The 22,426-nt window shown below is 38.6% G+C and overlaps 1 protein-coding gene across 1 annotated transcript in view; it reads left to right on the forward strand.

The window, feature by feature from the left end:
• Nucleotides 1-19,738, forward strand: part of kctd12b (potassium channel tetramerisation domain containing 12b) — a 45,820-nt gene extending 26,082 nt beyond the window's left edge. The window contains exon 2 of the mRNA XM_079631194.1: nucleotides 16,831-19,738. Within this exon, the coding sequence (XP_079487320.1) occupies nucleotides 16,831-17,330 (500 nt within the window). The 3' untranslated portion in view covers nucleotides 17,331-19,738. The remainder of the gene's footprint in view (nucleotides 1-16,830) is intronic.
• The last annotated feature ends 2,688 nt before the right edge of the window (nucleotides 19,739-22,426 follow it).

Genomic DNA, 22,426 nt, shown 5'->3' on the forward strand with positions numbered 1-22,426 from the left:
TTTGATGTCCTTCAGAATATATATTTGCGGTATAAGTACCAAAAAACATCTCAATATATATTTCTCAGCTCCTTTCTCAGGAGCTCTGCCAAGAACAGGTCGATTTTGGCCTGTCTACTTAATATTCATGAGCCTCTCTTCTGATTGGCCTGTTGTTTTCTGAGTGACCCACCATTGGTGGGGGTGGAGTAGTTCTGACATCACATTTACGGATGCCACAATGGCTTGTGAAAAGGCACAGCTACTTTATGCAGGCTGTGTGCATTTGTCTGTGGATCGACTGTTTTAAAACTTATATGGTAGTTTCACAGTCCCTAGACTGAGACTCTGTTATCATGAAAAAAAGCCAGGAAATCTCAGTTTTGACAATATGGGACCTTTAATATAAATGAAGTTGCTCCTGTTGTCACAGCTGTGGTCTGTGTTTTAAAGGATTAGTTCACTTCAGAATTCAAATGTCTGATAATTTACTTACCCCCACATGATCCAAGATATTAAAGTCTTTCTTTCTTCAGTCGAAAAGAAAATTGAGGTTTCAATGCAGCTTCAAATGCTCTACACTATATCAGGCCAGGAATAAGGGTCTTATAATAAAAAATAAAAAAACATTTAAATACTTTTGAACCACAAATGCTCATCTTGCACTAGCTCTACGATGCGCCACATGGCGTAGGCGGAAGTACCGACCTAGTGTTAACAAAGCGAACGTGCAAAGACTAAGTCAAACGCCATTTACAAAAAATAAAAAAAGATAAATAAAAGATAAAACTACAATGTCGGACGATTTTGAAGTTGGAGGAGAAAATGAGATGGAGTTTTTTGCTCTATTCTACAATTTTTTAACCGGAACACACGTGACTTTTCCAACGTGATTACGTAATGTGTGAAGTTGTGGACGTGCAAGATGAGCATTTGTTATTAAAAAGTATATACTATATATATATATATACAGCTGTGGTTAGAATGAATGGCACCCCTGGTAAATATTATAAAAATGGCTGTAAAAAAATAAATCTGCATTGTTTATCCTTTTGATCTTTCATAAAAAAAATCGAATCTTTCATTGAAGTAAAATAATTGAAAGTGCGGTGACATAAATCACTTTATGAAATAAATGTTTTTCTCCAAAACACGTTGGCCACAATTATTTGCCCCCTTTTATTAAATACTTTTTGCAATCTCCTTTTTGCCAAGATAACAGCTCTGAGTCTTCTCCTATAGAGAGACCATTCCTCCATACAGAATCTCTCCAGATCCTGCAGATTCCCAGATCCATGTTGGCGCTTCTTCTCTTCAGTTCACTCCACTCATCAGGTCAGGGAACTAGGACGGTCATGGCAGAAGATTCATTTTGTGCTCCGTAACACATTTTTGTGTTGATTTTGAGTTTGTTTTGGATCGTTGTCCTGATGGAAGATCAAACCACGGCCCATTATAAGATTTCTAGCAGAAGCCATTAGGTTTAGATTTTTTTATCTGTTGATATTTGATAGAATCCACGATGCCATGTATCTGAACAAGAAGTCCAGGACCTCCAGCAGAAAAATATGCCCATAACATTAAACATCCAACGGTATATTAAATTGTACACATGGGGTACTTTTTATCCTTGTGTGCACCAAACCCATCTACCGTGTTTGCTGCCGAAAAGCTCTTCTGTTAGTTTGATCTGACCACAGAACCTGTGCCGTGTGAAGATCCAGTCGTGTCTGACAACTGAACATACTGGAGTTTGTTCTTGGATGAGCGAGGAGGAATTTTCTTGAAACCCTCTCAAACAACATGTGGGGATGTGGTGATTGTTTGATTATTTATTTTTTATTTTTTTGGTAGGCTTCTGACCCCAAGACATCTCTCCATCATCCATCTGTGATCCTTGGAGAGTCTTAGGCCACTCAAACTCTTCTCCTCACCGTCCATTATGACAATATAGACACACGTCCTCTCCCTGGCAGATTCGTAACATCTTTAGTTGATTGGAACTTCTTAATTAATGTCCTGATGGTCAAAATGGGGACTTTCAATTCATTAGCTATTTTCTTACGGCCACTTTCTATTTTGTGAAGCTCAACAATCTTATGATGCACATCAGAACTATATTCTTTGGTTTTACTCATTTTGATGGATGATTAAGGGAATTTGGTTTTTTGGCCTTTGTGTTTCCTCATATTTAAACTTTTTTGAGTAAATTATCAGGACATTTTAATTCTGAAGTGAACTAATCCTTTAATGAAATTCTGACTCCCAATTTTCTGAGATGGTTCTCTGTGTCTCACACCCATTCCCATTCTACTTGATGACCATTTGCTCAGGATGTGATCAACCCAAATGGTGCAGAAACAACATAACTTGACTTTTTTTTGTTCTCCATGATAATTAAGCCATTTTGGGGATGAGCTCCTTCTTAAATATGCTTGTATACTTAAATATAATCTGAGTTGGGGCAAACTATAATTTCTTACAGGAATCACCTCAACCATCTGGAGTCTTGAGCCTTTAATCTGCCCTCTAATAGTCAATAATCTCAAGAAGCTCTATCCTCAGTCGCCTGACCCAAGAAGATTTACAAGGATGGGTGTTTACCTCTTTAAATGCTTTGTGAGACTTGTGCAACTTCACAGCTTTATACAGGCCAGTCGTGCACTGCAGCGTTACTTGCCAACATGCAGACTGCAAATGCTTTCCAATTTAGGATTTTAGCAAGATTACAGTTTATTTGCATCTTTCTATTTAGATCGATTCATTTCTGTTGCTTACATTCACACGCACACCGTGAGTCAGATTGAGACTGGCATGTGCGTAATGCGTTAAGGATCCGTCACGGCACAGGCAGCTGTCAATGCAGATAAACAAGAGACTCTGGGAGGATGTTCAAAGAGAATCTAAAGACAAATATTGACACAGTGGGATTAATTAAAGCCTACGTCTGCATTGTTCAGGAACACTTGAGGGAACGGAGATGAGATCGCACAGATGGAGGAACATGTACAGCGATGCAACGATAGTGTCGCAGTTTTTCTCTATTGTCTGTTTTATCTGCACTGTCCATCAAAAAGGGAAAAAAAAGTCTTAAGCTGAGAGACCCACTGTAGCAACAATACTTGTTCAAACTAATTACACACAAGTTTCTTTCTCAAACTTGTGTTAAAGCACTGCCCAAGAGGCTTGCAGCTTCGACCCATCGGCCTTCGGCTATCAGAAGCGGTATATGTTTTGTTCGTTTCACACAACACGCCGTGATTGACAGGATTAAACTTGACCAACTCTTTGTATTGTTAGTTGTCTGTTATCTCAAGGCCGGCTGTTTTACAGATCTCTCTCCTTGTGGTCACGGTCATCACTTTATGCCAAGGCATTTATCCTCAGTCTGTGTTTGGAAGCTGAAGGTCATTGCAGTTTCTTTCATCCAGGAACATCGTGTCTGAACAATTTTCCATTGATATTTATTCTGTTTGGACCAATGAATTGCAGATGCAAGACTTGGTTGTTATATTGTTTGGTTTGCTTGTGTGTTTTTAAGATGTACTTTTATGTTCATACTTTGTAGTTGACACGGCTAGTAATGTTATATCAACATGGCGGCACCCGTGAGGAGATTTTCTGTTCTTCTAATAAGATCCGCTCGTGTATAATTGGCTTTGAATTATTGGATTCATTGTGTTTCAGCATTTTTATTCTCCTCAGGAAAATGGTGACCCTCTCCATTTAAAATGGAAAAAAGCGATCTTGTTTAATTGATGAAATTATATCTATTTAAAATGATATCTTAAATAGATATAAAGGGGGCGGGGAGGGACGGTAGTCCTCATAGTGTTGGTGAATATGCTTTTAGGTTAGGAGATCAACTGTATTTGTATATGGGGAACAAATATTGAGATTAAACCATTAAAGTGCCCTCTGGAGGAGACGTGACTACATCATAAAGCCATTATGAGCCGTAACCATAGAGACGATATGCATCGGTCTCTTTGAAAAGCATCTCACAGCCCACTCAAGGCCAGATCACATGCAGGCTCTTAACCAGCACTGGGTGAGCGCAAGATAACAAATATTCAAGACACAGATTTCATTTTTCTTGTCGGTCAGTAACGTTTACAGTTTGCATATGGAAGTCTTTATGAAATGTTTTTCCATTGTGTAAGTTATGGAATTGCTATTGTAAAAAATAATTTGAAAAAGGTGTGAGTAATCATTTGCAAAAGAGATATTTTTTATGTTTGCTGAGGAATCTTCTGAGTTTACTGACTAAAACTGACTTGTTTAGAAAAAACAAAAAACAAATCAAAATTGTGTTTACGGTAATGCAGTTTAGTATAAGGTGTTGTTAGGCACGTGATGCGACAACCCTTCAGCATGACTATATTCAACATATGGCACAGCCTCAAGATCCTCATTGCTTTTGTAAAATGGTTACTACATAATAAAAATGTTTTTTACAGTTTCATTAAAACTGATTCATCGCGTTCATACATCCATAGTGTTTCTTGTGGAAATGTCAGTATGTCACAGCGGCTGCGTCTAGAAATGAGCATTCCTTTAAATATTAAATAACTTCTTGAACTGAGCATGACTGTGATGATCATTTTTTCACATTCATTGCTGTGCATACAAATACATAAGCACACACACAGACACACTGAGCCGTGTTCTTATAACACATTTGAGTTGATGATAGTGCTGTAAAAATGTGCCGCAGACAGCAGATGGACTGCCTGGAAAAGAGTTGAGGAAAATATATTTAAACCCGCTTATGGACCTTACCAAATCAACAACGAAAGGCAGTTTGCTTTCATGGGTCCACTTGACACTGCATCAATAGCTGATACGATAGGTGTGAAGATCATCTGGTGATGATTGTCTGAAGCCTAAATAGATACACACCAATTCATTGGCTGCTGGTACTAATATCGCCATCAAAGATTAGAAGTCACAGTGTCTTAAAAGGGACATACTTATGGCATCATTCCTCAGATTGTCTTGGATTCATTGTGTTTCAGCATTATTATTATTAGGCACGGTAGTGTGTGTAATGCTTGTGCGTTCGGCATGTGCAAGCAGTGCTTGAATGGATTGGTTGAAATACCTGCACTTTGATATTTTTTAAATAAAACTGCTTCACTGGGGGCTTGTCTTCTTCTTCACGAGGCAAGAAGGGCAATCAACTATCCACCATTCCTCTAGTTCTGAGTTTTAAGCATCCGATGTTAAGCCTGAGGTTATGAAGAGCGAGCAGACAGTCTCTACTTCTCTCTTGCTCTCTGCGGACTGTGCAACACTGTAAAGCCCCCAGCTCTTGGGGTTGAGCCTGGTTAGTACCAGGGGGCGCTCACCCTGTGGTCTGTGTGGGTCCTAAAGCTCCAGTATAGTGACGAGGACACTATCCTGTCAAAGAGCACCGTCCCTCAGATGAGACGTTAAACCGTGGTCCTGACTCTCTGTGGTTATTAAAAATCCCAGGATGTCCTTCGAAATGCACTTTATAAATAACTTATTATTATTATTATTACCAATTCTGCTCACAAGATTGATCACTCCATGACTGATTTTGCTTTGTCAGGTCCACCGTGTGCCATGTATCAGATAACAACAGTTCAACTGTGAATTTTGGATACAATGCTTTCTTGCATTGAAGCGGCGAACGGTGTTAAGACTACTAGAGGCACATATTGGGTGCCTTAATGTATATTGAGTTAAGCTGTACATTCTTCCATTTTGGGCTGGCTTATCTTCCTTTCTCTTCACTTTGTCAATTCTTCCGCATTCCTCATTTCAGACAGAAATGGATTAACTTACGTTTGAATGATAGTTATGAACACCACGTTCTACATCAGTTTAGCATTCTGTGACAATAATCTTTTTGCTCACGCTCCACACAACAAAGACATTGGAGCACAGGAGTTACTGTAGTTTACATGATCATAAGGTTCATAACGGTCATGGTTACAGCATTGAGTCACATCCACTGCATTCTGCGTTTCAACTGTGCACTTTGAACATGAGTTTTCTTGCTCCTGCTTTGCAAAACGATGCCTTTGGAGCACAGAAGTTGTGCCCCAACTCGCATGCCTAAGCAGTTGGACCCAGCTATCATAAGATTCCTAAATTGGCCATTTGCTGTATTTTACCCTTTCAGTAAATAATGTCACTACCATTGAAACACCAATGACAAACACTACCACCCCCCACCAGACATGTGCCTATTAAGTGACTCTGAAAGTGGTATTTTTTAAAAAAGATGTTGAGAGTGAAAGCAGTGGCTCTATATTTGTTCATCCATTAAGGGATTCAAAGAAGCGTATGAGCTGCTTACAGATTTTCTCTCCCACTCTTCGAAATCTCACAAAAAACACACCATCCCACATTCTATGGACACCCATTTCTGCACACACTCATTTGTACAGCAGACAGAATGCAACCAGCGCTGGAATTATCAGGTTTTCTGTGAGGCAGTAGTTTTTCAGTTATGTAAGCAGTACCAGTGCCGATGAGCCTGTGGCTGAATGAGGGTGTTTATGTATGTGATTAGAAGCAGATGAAATAATGCCAGAGCTTGAACACAAGTGAAAGCCAGGGGCATTGTCTCAAAGTTGTGCACAGCTGATCGTGTTCTCACACTTTGTGCCGCTGATATAACTAACAAACATCAGGGGACACAAAGATTTGGCAGCATTTTGTCTTGGAACTCTTCCCAGCAAATCCCAATGCTGTCTGTATCCTCTTTTACATATAAACATCACCCAGCCTGGATCAGCTGTTTTCCACCTGTACGCATGTGATCTGTGCTCACTCCATCACTTTGCCTTGATACATATCAGGCATAAAGTTGCCCCAAATGTAATTGGACACTTATGTCACACTTGCTTATTTCTGAATGCCGTATTTTTTCACCCAAACCAGTTAATTGCAAGCCCAGCACCATTGCTACAGATGTGTAAAGATTACCTGAAAACCATACTTGAATAAAAACAGAGATCCCATACAGCCAAAATGACAAGTTACAAGTCACCAATTCCAATACCAATTGGGTAAAAGTCTTACCCCCGGTTTCACAGACAAGGCTTCAGCTATTGCTTAAGAAATAAAAATGGAACGCAAAGTGTTCTGTTCTCTAGGGATGCACCGAATATTCGGTTTTCGGCCAAAAGACTATTATCACCGAAACAATACGGCGGAAATTAATTTGAATTCGTTGAATTGCGGTGGTTGCGCCTGATATCATTCACCGTGCGTCCACATAAAGCTGCCTCTTTTTCATGGCTTGTTGCGCTTACGGTCAAATACACACGAAAACGTGTCACAACGTTCGTCTTGCCGCGTATTCACATAAACACATCGGTTATGTCCGTCCTGTCAACAGTAACGCATGCGATTGTTTTTCAGTTTAATGCGTTAAAAATATTTAACGCAATTAATGCAGCATCCGTTTTTTTTCCTGTCATACTTTGGCTAGCGTTACATTATATAATCATATTCTTCTTCATGCAAATGCTTTTAAACATGCAAGCACAAAAAGAGAGCGCTGTCTGTGAATGTCCTCCTGACACACACGATGCACAACGACGCGCGCCAGAATCGACATATCTTAACGAATAATAACACAGTTATGCCAAAATGTCTGTTTTGTTGAGTATCCTCATGAGAGCAGTCTTAAATTAGTTAAGTAAAGTCTTAAATTAACATTAAGAGTTGTGAGTAAATGGGATGCGTGTGAGATCCACGTGTGCAGCAGTGACAGCAGAATCACAGAAGATCATTATAGTGTTTAAACATTTATTATCGACTTTGCACATCTGCAATTCTTGGTGGCGGTGCATTTGTTGTTGTTGTTGTTAAAGGGATCCAGACCTGCACAGTAGTGATCTCGGGGTCCAGACCTGGGCAGTAGCGATCTCGGGTCCAGACCTGGGCAGTAGCGATCTCGGGTCCAGACCTGCACAGTAGTGATCTCGGGGTCCAGACCTGGGCAGTAGCGATCTCGGGTCCAGACCTGCGCAGTAGTGATCTCGGGTCCAGACCTGCACAGTAGTGAGCAGGAAGTAAAGCCGTGAAATCAACGCCCCGCCCTCACTCTCGCAGAATGCACCCTCCCTGCACTTTTCAAGTGACCTATGTCTGCTCCGTTCCTCCGTTCTGCTCCAATTTTGATGTCTGTTGATTGAAGTACGACAAGAGGCTTGTTAAAATAAAGTAAATACAATCTCCTCAGTCCTCCGAATATTCCCAAAAAAAGTCAGTTAGTGCTTCAGTGACTACTTTGCTCAGAGAGCTTATCAATCACAGCTGCCAATCATGACGTTACACCACCGTTTTTATAGCATCACGTAAATAACTAAAAACAAACTTATATTAAAAATCGACACTAGAACTTATATCAGCGTGATAAAAATGACAGCAAATGACAGAAACCACCTTTGGAGGTGTCATTTAATTGTTTAGTTAGTCTCATGTCCCGTTGAATAACATGGGGAGGCGGGGTTTATGATCTATACTAGGACCAGCCACCGGGGGGCGATCGAGACGTTTTGGCTTCACTTTTCAGGGCTTGTGCGGCATGATTGACTGCACCTGATGGAGAAACAAGCAGCAGAAAGCGGTTTCATTTCTTTTTTTTTAAACACCCGCTATAATCCTGTGCCAATTATTGGCACCAGTTGATATAATTACCACAAGCTCGACAAGGAAGTGTAATATATTTAACCACTCCCCGCTGCAATGCTGGAGTGGAAGTGATAAAATGATCATCACATCACATGTAGTCACTCTGTTTTCCTCTTTCTGAATGTCTCTGAGTAATCAATTCCCTGAGGTCTTGTTCACTTCTGCACTTCTGTTGGGCTTCTGCCCCAACTCATAGGAAGGGGGACCTTCTGACCCTGTCTCTGAGTTCAGAAGATTCAAAGGTATAGACGAAGACATGGAGGGTTTGTGTGATGACTCAAACCACTGCAAGATATTTCTGTCTCAACAGAGATGCCAAAAAGACAAGAGGGCGAGATCGGGGCATTTCAGGATCAGGTTTTCTCCTGCTCATTGATCCCCGGCAGATTCAGCCACAGGTCCTACAAGTCATTGTGCCCAGGGGCCTCTTAATCCGGCCCTGACACACATACTTGCATAATCCCTCCACAATTTAATATTTGGGATGCTGGAAGGACAAAATGTGCGCAGTGTGGGGATTCTTCCAGGACTTTTCTACGTAAGTGTGAAGGTCCGAGATAAACAGCAAGGGAACAAGGGAGGGCCCGTGAGGAATTGCTCATCCAATTGGTCACGAGCAACCTCCTGCTTCTCATACGCCAGACCAGACTGAGCCTGGCCATCGCATGGGCCATTACATCAGTAGCTCCCCGTATGTGGGGCAGGTGGTGGTCCACCGTCGATGGTCCACTTAAGATACTCTACTAACTGTATAATTTTGATACTACAAGTCAACTAACTCTCAATAGAGTATTAGTAGACTGTAGTAAACTGTTATGTTAGCATTAGGTGTTAGTGTTAGTAGAATAAGTTGACATGTAGTTACAAAATTAGTCAGTAGAGTGTCTGTTGGGGACCATCAAAATCAAGTGTTAGCAGATATTAAGCAGACAGTCTACTAATACTCTGATGACTGCTAGATGACAAGTAGTTGCAAAATTACATATAGTTAGTAGAATATCTAAAGTGGACTATCGAAATACATTTTTACTGCTCAAGCACACTTGTCAACAAAACATTTCACAATCTTGAACTAAATTGAGCTGGATGATGACACCACTTTTTTATGCAGAGCTTCGGCCCAGATCAGGGCCACATCTGGTACATGTGAATTCAACATGTACCAGATGTGGGGCGGATCTGGGCCGGCACTGTGTTGCTGTCTGGGTTTATAGCTGATTCGACTTTGTTTCATACTTGACAAATTTTGCAACATCGACACTGTTATTGATCTGAACTGAATCAATATTGAACTGACTCAAGCTGAATAACAACATTATTGTCTTTTGTAGAGCTGCTTATAGTGGAATTGAACTCTTTGAAATGAAATTTACACAGTTATTGAACTGAATCAACACTGATTTGGCTTCAACTGAATAATGACACTATTGTCTTTTCAGAACTGCTTTACAGCAGAATTCAATTAAATTCAGTTTACATTTATCTGTATAGCACTTTTAACACTACACATTGTTTCAAAGCAGCTTTACAGATAAAGTGATTCTTCATTGCCAAAGTAATGTGCATATTTCAGAATTGTACAGTTCTAAAATGATGCAAATCATGTAGTTGGCTAACATCATGTACTGTATTAATTTAGGCAAAAACAATGAGCTCATTAAAGAAATTATTACAAGTTGTGATTTAATTACAATATATATAAAATGTAGCATTGGTGCATGTTGATTCAGAGTTGGAGTCATCTGAAGTCCTGAGTTGGAGTCATTTCTTCACAGGTGTTGGGTCTAGATCCAAACTGGAGTTGGAATAATCTCTAATTATGGGCATCCTGAGGTAGAAACAGAAAGCAAATGTAAAATAATTGTGTAGCTGCTGTTCATAACATTTCAAGCAACAGATTGTCATGTGAGAGAGGAGAGTTTAGGAGGCAAATGTGAAAACGCTCTCCCTCCTTTAGTAGTCTTAGATATCCTGGGTACTACCAAAGGTCCAGAGTTGTGTGGCCTTAAAGAGCATGATGGATTGTAGGGCAATAGAAGACCAGTTAAATACACAGCAGCTAAACCATTTACCGCCTTATAGGTCAGTAGTAATACTTTGTAATTGATACGGAACTTAATAGGTATCAGAGATTATAAAATTGCGGCTACTGTACTGTATATGATCATATTTTCTTCACCTAGTAAGAACTCTAGCAGCTGCATTTTGGTCTAATTGTAGCTTGTTTATTGAGGATACAGGAGGACAACCAGCTAGTAATGCATTACAGTAATCTAGTCTCGAGGTCATGAATGCATGAACTAACTTTTCTGCATCAGAAACAGAGAGCATGTTCCATAGCTTAGCAATGTTTCTGAGGTGGAAGAAGGCTGCTTTCGTAACATAAAATATTTTGAAAGAGAAGTTGCTGTCTAATATAACACCCAGGGGCCGGTTGCATAAACTGCTTAGACTACTCATACAACATAGTCAACATAGACTGTTCAAGACTGTTAAACAGGGCTGTTCATAACTTTTTTAATTAATAAAAATGTACATTGGCCTAATTTGATACCGAAAAGTAAGACTGACTGACAATTGACTAACTGCTCGTGGGTCACAGATCTTAAGACACTGTCCTAACATAATGGCTATGCTTATGCAACTGGCCTCAGGTCTTTTGTTGTAGAGGATGAAGTAACAGTACACCTTTCTAAATGCAAATTGTATTCTAAGAGATTATGTGTACATGTTTTTGGTCCAGTAAATAATACCTCTATCTTATCTGAATTTAATAGAAGAAAATGACTGGTCATCCAATATTTTATATCTTGAACACACTCTGTCAACTTGGATAATTTAGAGATTTCATCTGGACGTGATGAAATATTTAACTGAGTATCAACAGCATACCAGTGGAAATTAATTCCATGTTTTTTTTATATTATCAAGGGGCAACATGTAAATTAAAAATAGCAGAGGGCCTAAAACAGACACTTGCAGCACTCCATAATTTACTGATGTTAACTTGAATAATTCCCCATTTAAATATCAAAATGTTAACGGTCAGATATGTATGATCTAAACCAGTGTTTCTTAACCCTGCTCCTTCACCTGTGAATACCAGTTTAATTTTGAAATCAATCTAAGAGTATGTCATGATCTATAGCAGTGTTTCCCAATCCTCTCCTGAAGGACCCCCAACACTGCACATTTTCTTTGTCTCCCTTATCAAACACACCTGATTCAACTCATCATCTCATTAACCCATGTGATAATGAGCTGATGAGTTGAATCAGGTGTGTTTGATTAGGGAGACAAAGGAAACGTGCACTAACCCTAACCCTTCAGGAGCAGGATTGAGAAACACTGATCTATAGTATCGAATGCAGCAAGTAAAGCTAGTGTCGAGATACAGCCTTGGCCAGAAGCTAGAAGTAATCAAAGTAGTGTCATTTTAACGAACACAGTTTCTGCTATAATGGGGCCTGAATCTAGACTAGTCTTCTTCTTTTTTTTGCGAGAAGAAGCACAGTTGAGCAGACACCACTTTTTATAGTATTTTAGACATAAATGGAAGATTTGAAATGGGGTTGTAATTGAGACGAGTGAAAAATAAATTCAAAAAGTCATTGCTAAACTGTGTTGGAATATTCAGTTCAAGTGACGTCTGTTTGTTTGTTAATCTAGTGATTGCACTAAATGAATACCTTGGATAGTTTTAGTTATTTTCTCTGAGTTTTGCGGATATGCTCGGCCATGGAGACTTTTAGAGCCTTTTTACAGTGGGACAAACTATCTTTCCATCTAAAGACCTCTAAATTAGTTTGTTTCCATTTGTGCTCTAGGTTATGAGTTTCTCTATTGAGAGCATGAGTAATACCATGTACAAGAGTACCTTTGTCTCTAAACTTGTTTTAATCTGATGGGCACAACAGTTTCTAATGATCTAGAAAAGATAGTGCCAAAATCTTTAAATGCAACTCCTAGTAGTGCATAATTTGCATGTGAATGTTAAAATCTATGACAATCAGGACTTTATCGACATTGACAAATAGGTTTGAGAGAAAATCCAGAAACTCTTTTAGGAAATCAGCATAGGGCCTCTAGGGTCTATAGCCAAAGCAAGAGATAGCAGTGATTTTTCCCCTTATATCTAAAAGTGTAACATTTAGCACAAGCACAAATTAATTAAACCTGTGTCCTGTTTTCTGAGTAACAATAATATCTCTATAGATTGTTGCAACACCGCCTCCACGACCAATCAGACAGGCTCGTGCTAATAACAGTTGCCTGGTGGAGTAAGACTGATATTCCCAGCATACACAGAACGTTGGCACAACGTACCCGACCTTCTAACAACGTTTTAACACCATTGGCCATAAGGTTGCTTTAACTACGTTGTGTGGTGAAGGTTGTAACAGCGTTGTCACAATGTTGACATTAAACCACCGTTCAAGGCCATTGCTTAAAGGGATACTCCACCGTTTTTTCATATTACACTGTTATTCCTTTAACTAAGACGAGTTTATACATACCTCTCTCGTCTCAGTGCGTGCACTCAATCGCTCTGGCGCGCGGTGACACTTTGATAGCACTTAGCTTAGCCCAGTTCATTCATTAGGGACCAAACAGAGATTAAGTTAGAAGCGACCAAATACCTCCACGTTTTCCCTATTTAAATACAGTTACACGAGTAGTTACACGACCAAGTATGGTGACACAAAATAAAACGTGGCGCTTTTCTAAGCGGGTAAAATGGATAACTATAATGTATGGCGGAATATCACTGGGAGCACTTCGACTCGGCGCAGTAATATCATCACTCCTGTCACCATACTTGGTCGTGTAACTACTCGTGTAACTGTATTTAAATTGGGAAAACGTTGAGGTGTTTGATCGCTTCTAACTTAATCTGTTTGGTCCCTATGAATGAACTGGGCTAAGCTAAGCTATCACTGAGACGAGAGAGGTATGTATCAACTCGTCTTAGTTAAGGGAATAACAGTTTAATATGAAAAAACGGTGGAGTGTTCCTTTAAGGTTGTGCCTATCACCATAGGCACATCCTAAATTGTGTAGTCTGGACAACCACTGGACTACATCTGTACCCATCACTCGTCACTGCCCTAAAAATCAGCCTTTTAAATTTCAACCGCCTGTTGGGCTCATTGTGTTGTCTCGTTCTTCATCGAGCAAGGATACGTGAGTATTGCGTTTAATTTGGCCAACCTCAGCTAAATAAGATACGTAATTATTCTAACACAACATACTACATTTTTTTCCGACATGTAAAAGAAACAACAACAATAATAATAATGCAATGCTAATGGCTAATGGTAATGCTAATGGACAAAAAAAAAAACAGCACGTAGACAGTGACGTTGCCATCGCAGAAATGCAATGTGCCACAGACGTTGCCACAACGTAAATGTGTTTGCTGGGTAGTCATTTGGTTTAAGCCAGAGTAAGGCATCAACATTATGATCATTTAATTCACAATAACTGCCTTAGGTGTGAGTGATCTAATGTTTAAGAGACTAAGCTTTAGAAAAAAAAAATTCAATTATTTTGTGATTTTCTGGTTTAATCATGATCAGATTTTTTTCTAGATCCTATGTAGATTAATTTTTTGACCTCACTATTCAGGGAACAAACATGGTCTCTATAGGATGGACTACAGATACTTCTATCAACAAAGACTGTGATTTGGGGTTTGACATCATCTGTTTGCATCATTGATCATTATTTCCCTGTTTATCACTGTAAGTTATAAGCACTAGCTGCTTTTGAAACAATCTGCATTATATGAAGCACTATATAAATAAATATGACTTAACAATAAGCGAACAAATTATATAAAATAAAATGATAAAATCAATAAATATAAACGAGACTAGTATCATGGCACATTGTTTTTGTGAAGCATTAGTATTCATAGTTAATGTGATATGTCATAGTTAATAAACTACAGTAAACCTATGGATACTGGAACTGACTTCATGCATCCCCTAAAAATCCCCAAACCAGCAGTAGATTAAAAGTGATTGCAAAAATGATTCAGAAAAGTTCAGATAAAACTCTAGGAGCATTTGAGGACAGATGACTAGCTTTGATATTTTGTATCTAAAGCAATGACCTTCAGACATGTTTTAAGAGTGACATGAGTGTCCAAATGCTTTTTCAAAGCAGAAGCAAAGCTTTGAACATGCAAACAGAAAAAAAGGATGTAATTTAATATTCTCTATGAACCTCTGGGAGGATTAACTGTGTCCAAAAGACCAGCGAGAATTTCCTCATTGGACGCTAAAGCGAATCACACTTAGAATCAGTCAGGGAATGATTTGAGTACAGGTCGCTTTAAGTCTGTGGTGTGATCTGCTTTTTATATGCATTACTTTTTTATCACATTGCTGTCAGGGATATGTGTGCTTTGCCTTTGTTTTTGGATTTGTCTTCCGTGTTTTCCGTTTGACCCAGTTTTCCTCATGTGTTTCATTCAGTAGTATATTCCTGCACAACCGGAGGCTGCAGTTTTAGGACCCCAGTTTTAGGACCGCAGTTTTAGGACCCTAGTTTTTTGTGACAGCGCCACCTATCGAACTGGATGATATAGCGGCGGCTGCTGTTTCAGGACCGCAGTTCTAGGATCCAGGTGGTTTAGTTTGTACTAGTATCAAGATCCACCTTGATCCTAAGTCTCATTAGAAAATATATATATATTTTAACAAATAAGATTATGGAATTGAAAAGCTCCTGCAGCAGGTGGATTAGAGCAAGTAGCATCAAGCTACATGATACAATTTAAAAGAATAATATTAAACTTTTACTTAAAGCTCACTTTAAACCACCATCGAGTAAGATAGGATATTTGTACCATATTCCGGTCGCGGTTTAAAATGGTTTTAAGTCATAAAAAGATGTTGAAATATGGTATAATAAAGCTATTTATATGCAACTAATGGCTACACCTTGCTTGGCAATACTGTAAACATTCTTAATTCATATGAAAATACCCCAAATTGCACGAAAATCACACACAAACCACATATACTCGAAATCGTGCATTTATTAGCTTCTTGTTTCAGGTGAAGAGATGTGTCTTAGCTTTGTTATCACGGATAACAGGACCGCGTCATGCAGAAGGGCAGGATTATTGTCACGTTGAACCACGTGAGATGATTGACAGCTGTACAGCGAATGAGACTTGCGTACATTACTGACGCAAATCAGGAAGAGGAGACCCAGATCTCTCTGTGTTCGCTGTTTGAGTTTTATCATAAACACTATCGAGTCTTAAATCTTTCTAATGATGCTCAGTTTGTCCAGATAAAATAAGTAAGAGTGTGATGTTTTAACGAGTAATGAATGTTGAACAACAATCTGTTGTGATTAACAATGTGATCTTTGCCGCGAAAGGGGTTACATTTGTGTTTTTGGTAATCCAGTTCTGTAGGTGGCGCTGTCACAATAAACTAGGGTCCTAAAACTGCGGTCCTAAAACTGGGGTCCTGAAACTGCAGCCTCCCGTTGTGCAGGAATACCCTTCTCGTTTCATTAGTTAATCCCATTCACCTGCGCCTGGTCAATCACCTCGGTAATGATCTCGGTTGCTCCCTTGCTTGCTTTCTATATAAGCCTTCAGTTTGAATCTTTGTCCTGTAGTATTAATGTTCATCGTGTGCTAATATGTTCCCCTCATGCTTTTGGATTATTGGGATTGAATCCTTCTTCATCGTGCGCTTCCCTTCAGCCACTTAACCGTGACAATTGCATGATTACAAATATTTGTGTCTGTTTTAAAGCTAATGATGATTCGGATGATGTGAAAAAATGTTTAAAGATTTTATGTTTAATGTGTAATGCACATTGATTGTCTATTCTTTAGTATTTTTATTTTCATATAAACATCTGATATTTGAAAACAATGTATATAAAAAAAAAAATCGAATTAAATTGAATAAAATAAACTGAAATGTTGCATAATCTTATATTTTGTTATACTTTGTTCTCTTGATCACTTTTAAATTTAACTAAATAATAATAAAATACTTTTTGTATTCTCTGTTTTGAAATTTTTTTTATGTGTAGCCATTATTCAGTGCTTCTGTATATTTGCTCCTCCTTTCATCCTCAAATACATTTACATATGTGTAATTAATATAATTTAATTTCTGTTTTTTCTATTGACAGGAGGCAAATCATCCCTGTCGCCCTGCTTCAGTGATCCAGATATTGAGGAAGCAGTGGAGGAGACCATATACAAGCCACATATGTCTAAAGTCCGTAGCCTTGATGACACACATTTTGCCCTTGACCTGGACAACGAATCTCTTTCAGACCCCCTTCCCCCCCTTCCCCCACCCCTTCCCCCCCTGGACAGCCCTGTCCTGCCCCTGCCCCGGGACCCGAGCCCCCCTCCGCTGCCCGCTATCAGTCCCGCACGCCCCACCACTTTGTCTCTGAAAACACTGCCAAGACCCACAGTCACCAACACCATGACCTCCACCACCACCTCCATCACCAGAGAGAACGGTGGGCCGATATGCAAGGACCCAGAAGAAGACGAGAAGAAGGTGATGGAGGACGAGCTGAAGAAATGCATCGAGGATTTCAGGAAAATCCGCATACCAAAACTTTTCCCTGACCGCAAGAGGCACTGGCAGAGCGATCTGCTCAAGAAATATGAGTAATATAGATAAACCACCCCGCTGAAAACACTTTGTTTTGGGTTCTGGGTCGAGTTGCACCAGCTATAGGCCTAGTTACGTTGCCTAGTTGTGGCGTAAAGGAGCACTAAGTTATATAATGTGAGTAATAATGTCGTGTTAGAGGCTCTTCAGCACAATGATCTAAACAGCACCGCAGCTCTGTGTGGTTCACTCAGATTTGCATGCCCAAAAACCCCCCCAAACAAATAAATGTCATTTATTTACATATAAGTACACTTTTCTTTTTTTTTTGGCTGACCTTATTGCATATGCATTTGTAGTTTCCTTTCAGACACACAATGTATGTTAGGAGAGTATTAAAATTAACCATGCAAGGGGATTTACTAAGGCCACATTTACACATAGCCGGGTATTTAGAGAAACAAATATTCCCCCCCCCCTCCGTTTTCAATAATAACATCGTGCACACAACCCGCATAAATACGCCGTCGAGCGCCATCATAACTATGCCAAACCTATGGGCGGCAGTGTAGGGAGAAGGATAAAGCCATGCAAGCCAATCAGAATCCTCAGAATCGACAAGAGAGAACCTAAAACCCTGTTTCTCCCAGTTGACACGACAACATATAACCGGCGTTTTCAGAAATCTCCACTTTGGCCGGAGTTTTTTGAAATAATCGTTTTCTGGGATAAAAACTGCGTTTTCGTGTAAATGACAGGCCAAAACGCAGAGAAATATCTGCGTTTTCCCATCGTGTAAACGGGTTTTATTTATTATTTATAATATATTATTATACCATTATTTACCGCCCAAAAAAAGCATGTCTTGAAATGTGCGCTGCTCTTGGTAGATTGTGTTGGTCATTATGATCCGACTGTGTCTGTGTTCTTTACTTTGCTCAATGTTAGTAGATCACGAGCAGAACTTTACACTCCCACCTGCGTTTTTTTGGAAGTGCGTTCTCACGCTAATTTGCCCTGTTTAGTAAATCCCACTTATTTCAGTGGAAACTTTATTTTTACTGTTAATTAACAAAAGTTATTAACAACCGCACTAATTACTTAATAACCTACTAGCAATACTTCCTTTTTTTCTGTTTCTTTTTTTTTTAAATGACTTGATGGTGAGTAAACGATTTTTATTATTTAATTAAATTGTACTATTTTATCATTTTTATTTAAGTAAAAACGTGCTGGCTGGTGCAACACTACCCTCGTCCCCAGCATGGGATGTTGAACCTCCAGTTGCTTCGTCAGCTTCACTGGAAAGGTCTACTAGATTTATGAAAAACCATCTTGGCTCTGCTGGTACATCAGCTTGACCAGCAACAAAAAACATCACTAAGATGCTAAACCAGTTTGGGGATTCATACTGATTTAAGTCTGTCTTTCCAGAAGGGGAACAAACAGAAATTACAATTATGAAAATGATTTTTGAAAATCAACACAATGTCAAAGCATTTGAATGTCTTCAGTTTAAGTCCAGAGGGTATTAGCAGTTTAGTAATATAGACCTTCCTTAAAACTTGGTTGTTTGAAAAGTATTAAGACATCCTGAATGAAAATGTATATATGACAGTTTATGTCCTTCATACTGGGGTTGATTTTTAAATGCATTGGTTTATTTTTCAAGCCTTTGATAGATTGAGATTTTTAAACACATTTTTTTTACATTATAAACTATGATAATTTGTGTAGAGAGAAAACATTCTTGTATCATGAATAAATTATGGTAAAAAAAAAAAAAAAGACAATTCATTTACTGGTAATTTATAGTTCCTGCAAATTTCTGCAATAGTAAATAAAGCAATAATACCTTAAAGGTGATGTGTGTAATTTCTGATGAATTCAGTGTCAGGATACTCAACAGTACACAATAAATCCTAATGGCTGAGAAATAGCCAATAATGTATAGCATTTAATTTGTTTAAATTCACATGGCAGAGGTTGAAAACCACTTTCTATGCACCTAAATGTATCTGTGTGTGTGCCATTTCTTAACTATAAAGTTTCCACCTTAGTTAAAAAAGTTGTGAGTTTCAGTGTGAGCGCATATACAGGCACGTCTGCTTCATAATATCGCATTAAAGAGCGATCTTTGTGGGCAAACGTGTCGCACTCGCCTTGTGGTGGCTTGGGGAATCAGATATGTGTGTTTAGACGCAGGTATATCAGATATCGGATATGGGGGAGACCAATAACACTTGTCTGCTACAAATAAAACTCCTGTGGACGTGGACTACACATTACAGAGTATGTGAGTTAATGTTAAAGACAAAGAGTTCTGCTGTCATAACCTTCCCCACTACCGGTGTGAGTTTGCAACACTAGCTGGGGATAGATGTAACAATGAGAGCTAATTTGCTGAAATAAGATCCATACTATCTAAACTTACAAAGAATAATCAGTTTTGAATAAAGTGAGCAATTTAAAGGAACAAAAAATACTGTGTTGTATTTCTTTAAGGACTTTAAATTTAGCACAAAACAACTGCCGTGTGTGTGTGTGTGTGTGTGTGTGTGTGTGTGTGTGTGTGTGTGTGTGTGTGTGTGTGTGTGTGTGTGTGTGTGTGTGTAGTCCTGGCACATTCAGTCACAAGCTATGTTGCCCATCCGCCTATTTTTATATGAATTTTGGAATATCACATAAAAAACGTTGGATGGAAACAGAGATGTGCATAAATTCTAAAAATGTGCACAAAAAAATCATATGTGCTCAAATGACGAAGGTAATGTTTTTATCCGATAAGAAGGCCTGCGCATAAACTATGATGGAAACATATTCACCACACAAATCCCTCAATGCACAATAAAATACATGAGTTTGTGATTGGGGATGTGATTGATAACTGGAATCATCATCATAAGGCATTGGTTGTAATATTTTTAATGAACTATCACAACTATCCGCACCCCAAGCAGCCTCAACATAGCTAACATTTATAGCATGTGGGTTTGAAGTTAGCATGAATGGAAAGCATCAAATTAAACTTGAGAAACGGCTACTTTAGGTTATGCACGTCAAACAACTATATATATGCTTGATTGCTAGGCAAAAATAAAAAAATAAAAAAAAATAAAAAAATCAGTTTTTTGGTCATAAAAGGTACAATGTACAACATAATACCAAAATGCATATAAAATACATTTATTTCTTACTAAGTATACTACAAATCTATTAACATGTTTACTGACATATCGCTTGACACTTGATATAAATATTATAATTTAACTTTATTTGGAGTAGCCTACTTCTTTACAATGCATCTTAATATCACTATTAGTATATATATATGATCTCTGTATGATTTCAGTATTTAAATACAAGATATTTAAAGTGTACCTAAAATATACTTGCAATAGTTCCACTTTAGCACAATCAAATATACTTAAGTGTGTCTTTAGTTGGACCTCAGCACTATTTCCGGATAACGAACGTGCATTAAGTACAAAATGAGTTGTTCCAATTCAGCAGACTTTCAAGCTTATATCAATTTTGTGTACTAAAAGTACAATTGCAGGGTATTTCTATTAAGTACATACATATGTAATTGTATAGTATACTTAGCATAAAATTAATGTGTTTGATTTTGAAATATATTTTTGTATATGTATTATTCACTAGGCTCAGTTCGGATGCAAAAAAATCGTATCTTTGCATATTTTTGCAAAGATGTTGGACGGGAGAGATGTTGGCTTGTAAAAAGATGTTTATCAAAGCAGATGTGCAGATAAATATGGTTCAGAGCAGAAATAAAACACGTTTTCAATCAAACTGTCTAAAAACTAGAACTATAGGTACTAAAACAGTACCAACTCCCCTCTTTAACAGTTGAGGCCAGAGTTTCAGTGCTAGTTTCAGTGATGGACAACATCAAGGTGTCTCCATCACACAATAACTTCATTAATATTGCTCCACATCTATTGCAAATGGTCTCTTTGCCCAAAAGCTCTGAAGAAACAATGAATAGAGTCTTCGAATCACTATAATAGTGCTGCACCCCTCCATTTGAAGAAAGCTAAAGAGAAAAGGAAGAGCTAACAACATTTAATAACACATCAAAACTAACTACATGTTTTCTGGATCCTTTACTCCCAAAGCTGCTGAAAGAAGTGTTTTCTGTAATCTCCGAACCACATTATTAACTTTTCACTTTCTTTAGGAGAAGTCCCAAAAACATCCAAGCTGGCAGTTATCAAACCCCTTATCAATAAAGAACTGGTTAACTATAGACCGATCTCTTAGAATAAGTAGTGACGTCACAATTATATGTTAATTTCTGCTGAGAAATGTCATGTGTGAGGAGTTTCAGTCCGGATTTAGGCCCCATCACGGCACAGACACTGATCAGAGTTAAAAATGACTTGTGTGCTTAGACACACTGTCCAAATGGCCATCCGGTAACATGGAAACCTGTGGTAACGGACATCTTGCAGGTGTACCGTGTCACTCCACATGCTGCAACTGGTACTTCACCCTTTCAGCTCCTGTAAATGGCAGGCAAATGCACACAAGGCTTTCTATTTTACCATCTGCTCCTGTGCACCCGCCAACTGACATGAATGTTCGCCAAAGGGGTTAGGCAGCTGCAACACAAAATGAAAGTACACTGATGCAAAGTCGGGTGCTCGCATCGCATCGGATAAAGTGAGGGTACAGAACCCCTTGCATGTTCCTAAGGGACACAGATAGTTTGGTTGCTAAAAGACTTGGCGTGGGAACATATGTTCTTAGTGATGGAAAGACATTCAACTCCTGAGAACGCTGCTCACTACACACACACACACTCATAAATGAGATCTTCAGAAGCCTGGTTGGTTAAAGAACTATATTATTTAGATCAAGCTTCTCAAAGTGTCATTTTAGTCTTAAGTGCTGAGAATTCATGAAATTTACTTCTACTTTCAAACTTAAGTATAAAAACAAGTTATCACATTTCTTAAAGCTAAGAATCACTCTTACTCCCCCAGTTCTTTAAGAAGGTCTCTCAAGGAGACGAATTAATCTTTGAGGAGAGGATGAACGTTTTTGAAATGTTTGACGACGATCAGTTAATCAAACGTGTATCATTTATACAGTATATCGTGCAATTTATATGCGAAAATGTGATACGCACT

The sequence above is a fragment of the Phoxinus phoxinus genome, assembly GCF_949152265.1.
Source record: "Phoxinus phoxinus genome assembly, chromosome: 12".
In the NCBI taxonomy this organism is placed as follows: Eukaryota; Metazoa; Chordata; class Actinopteri; order Cypriniformes; family Leuciscidae; genus Phoxinus; species Phoxinus phoxinus.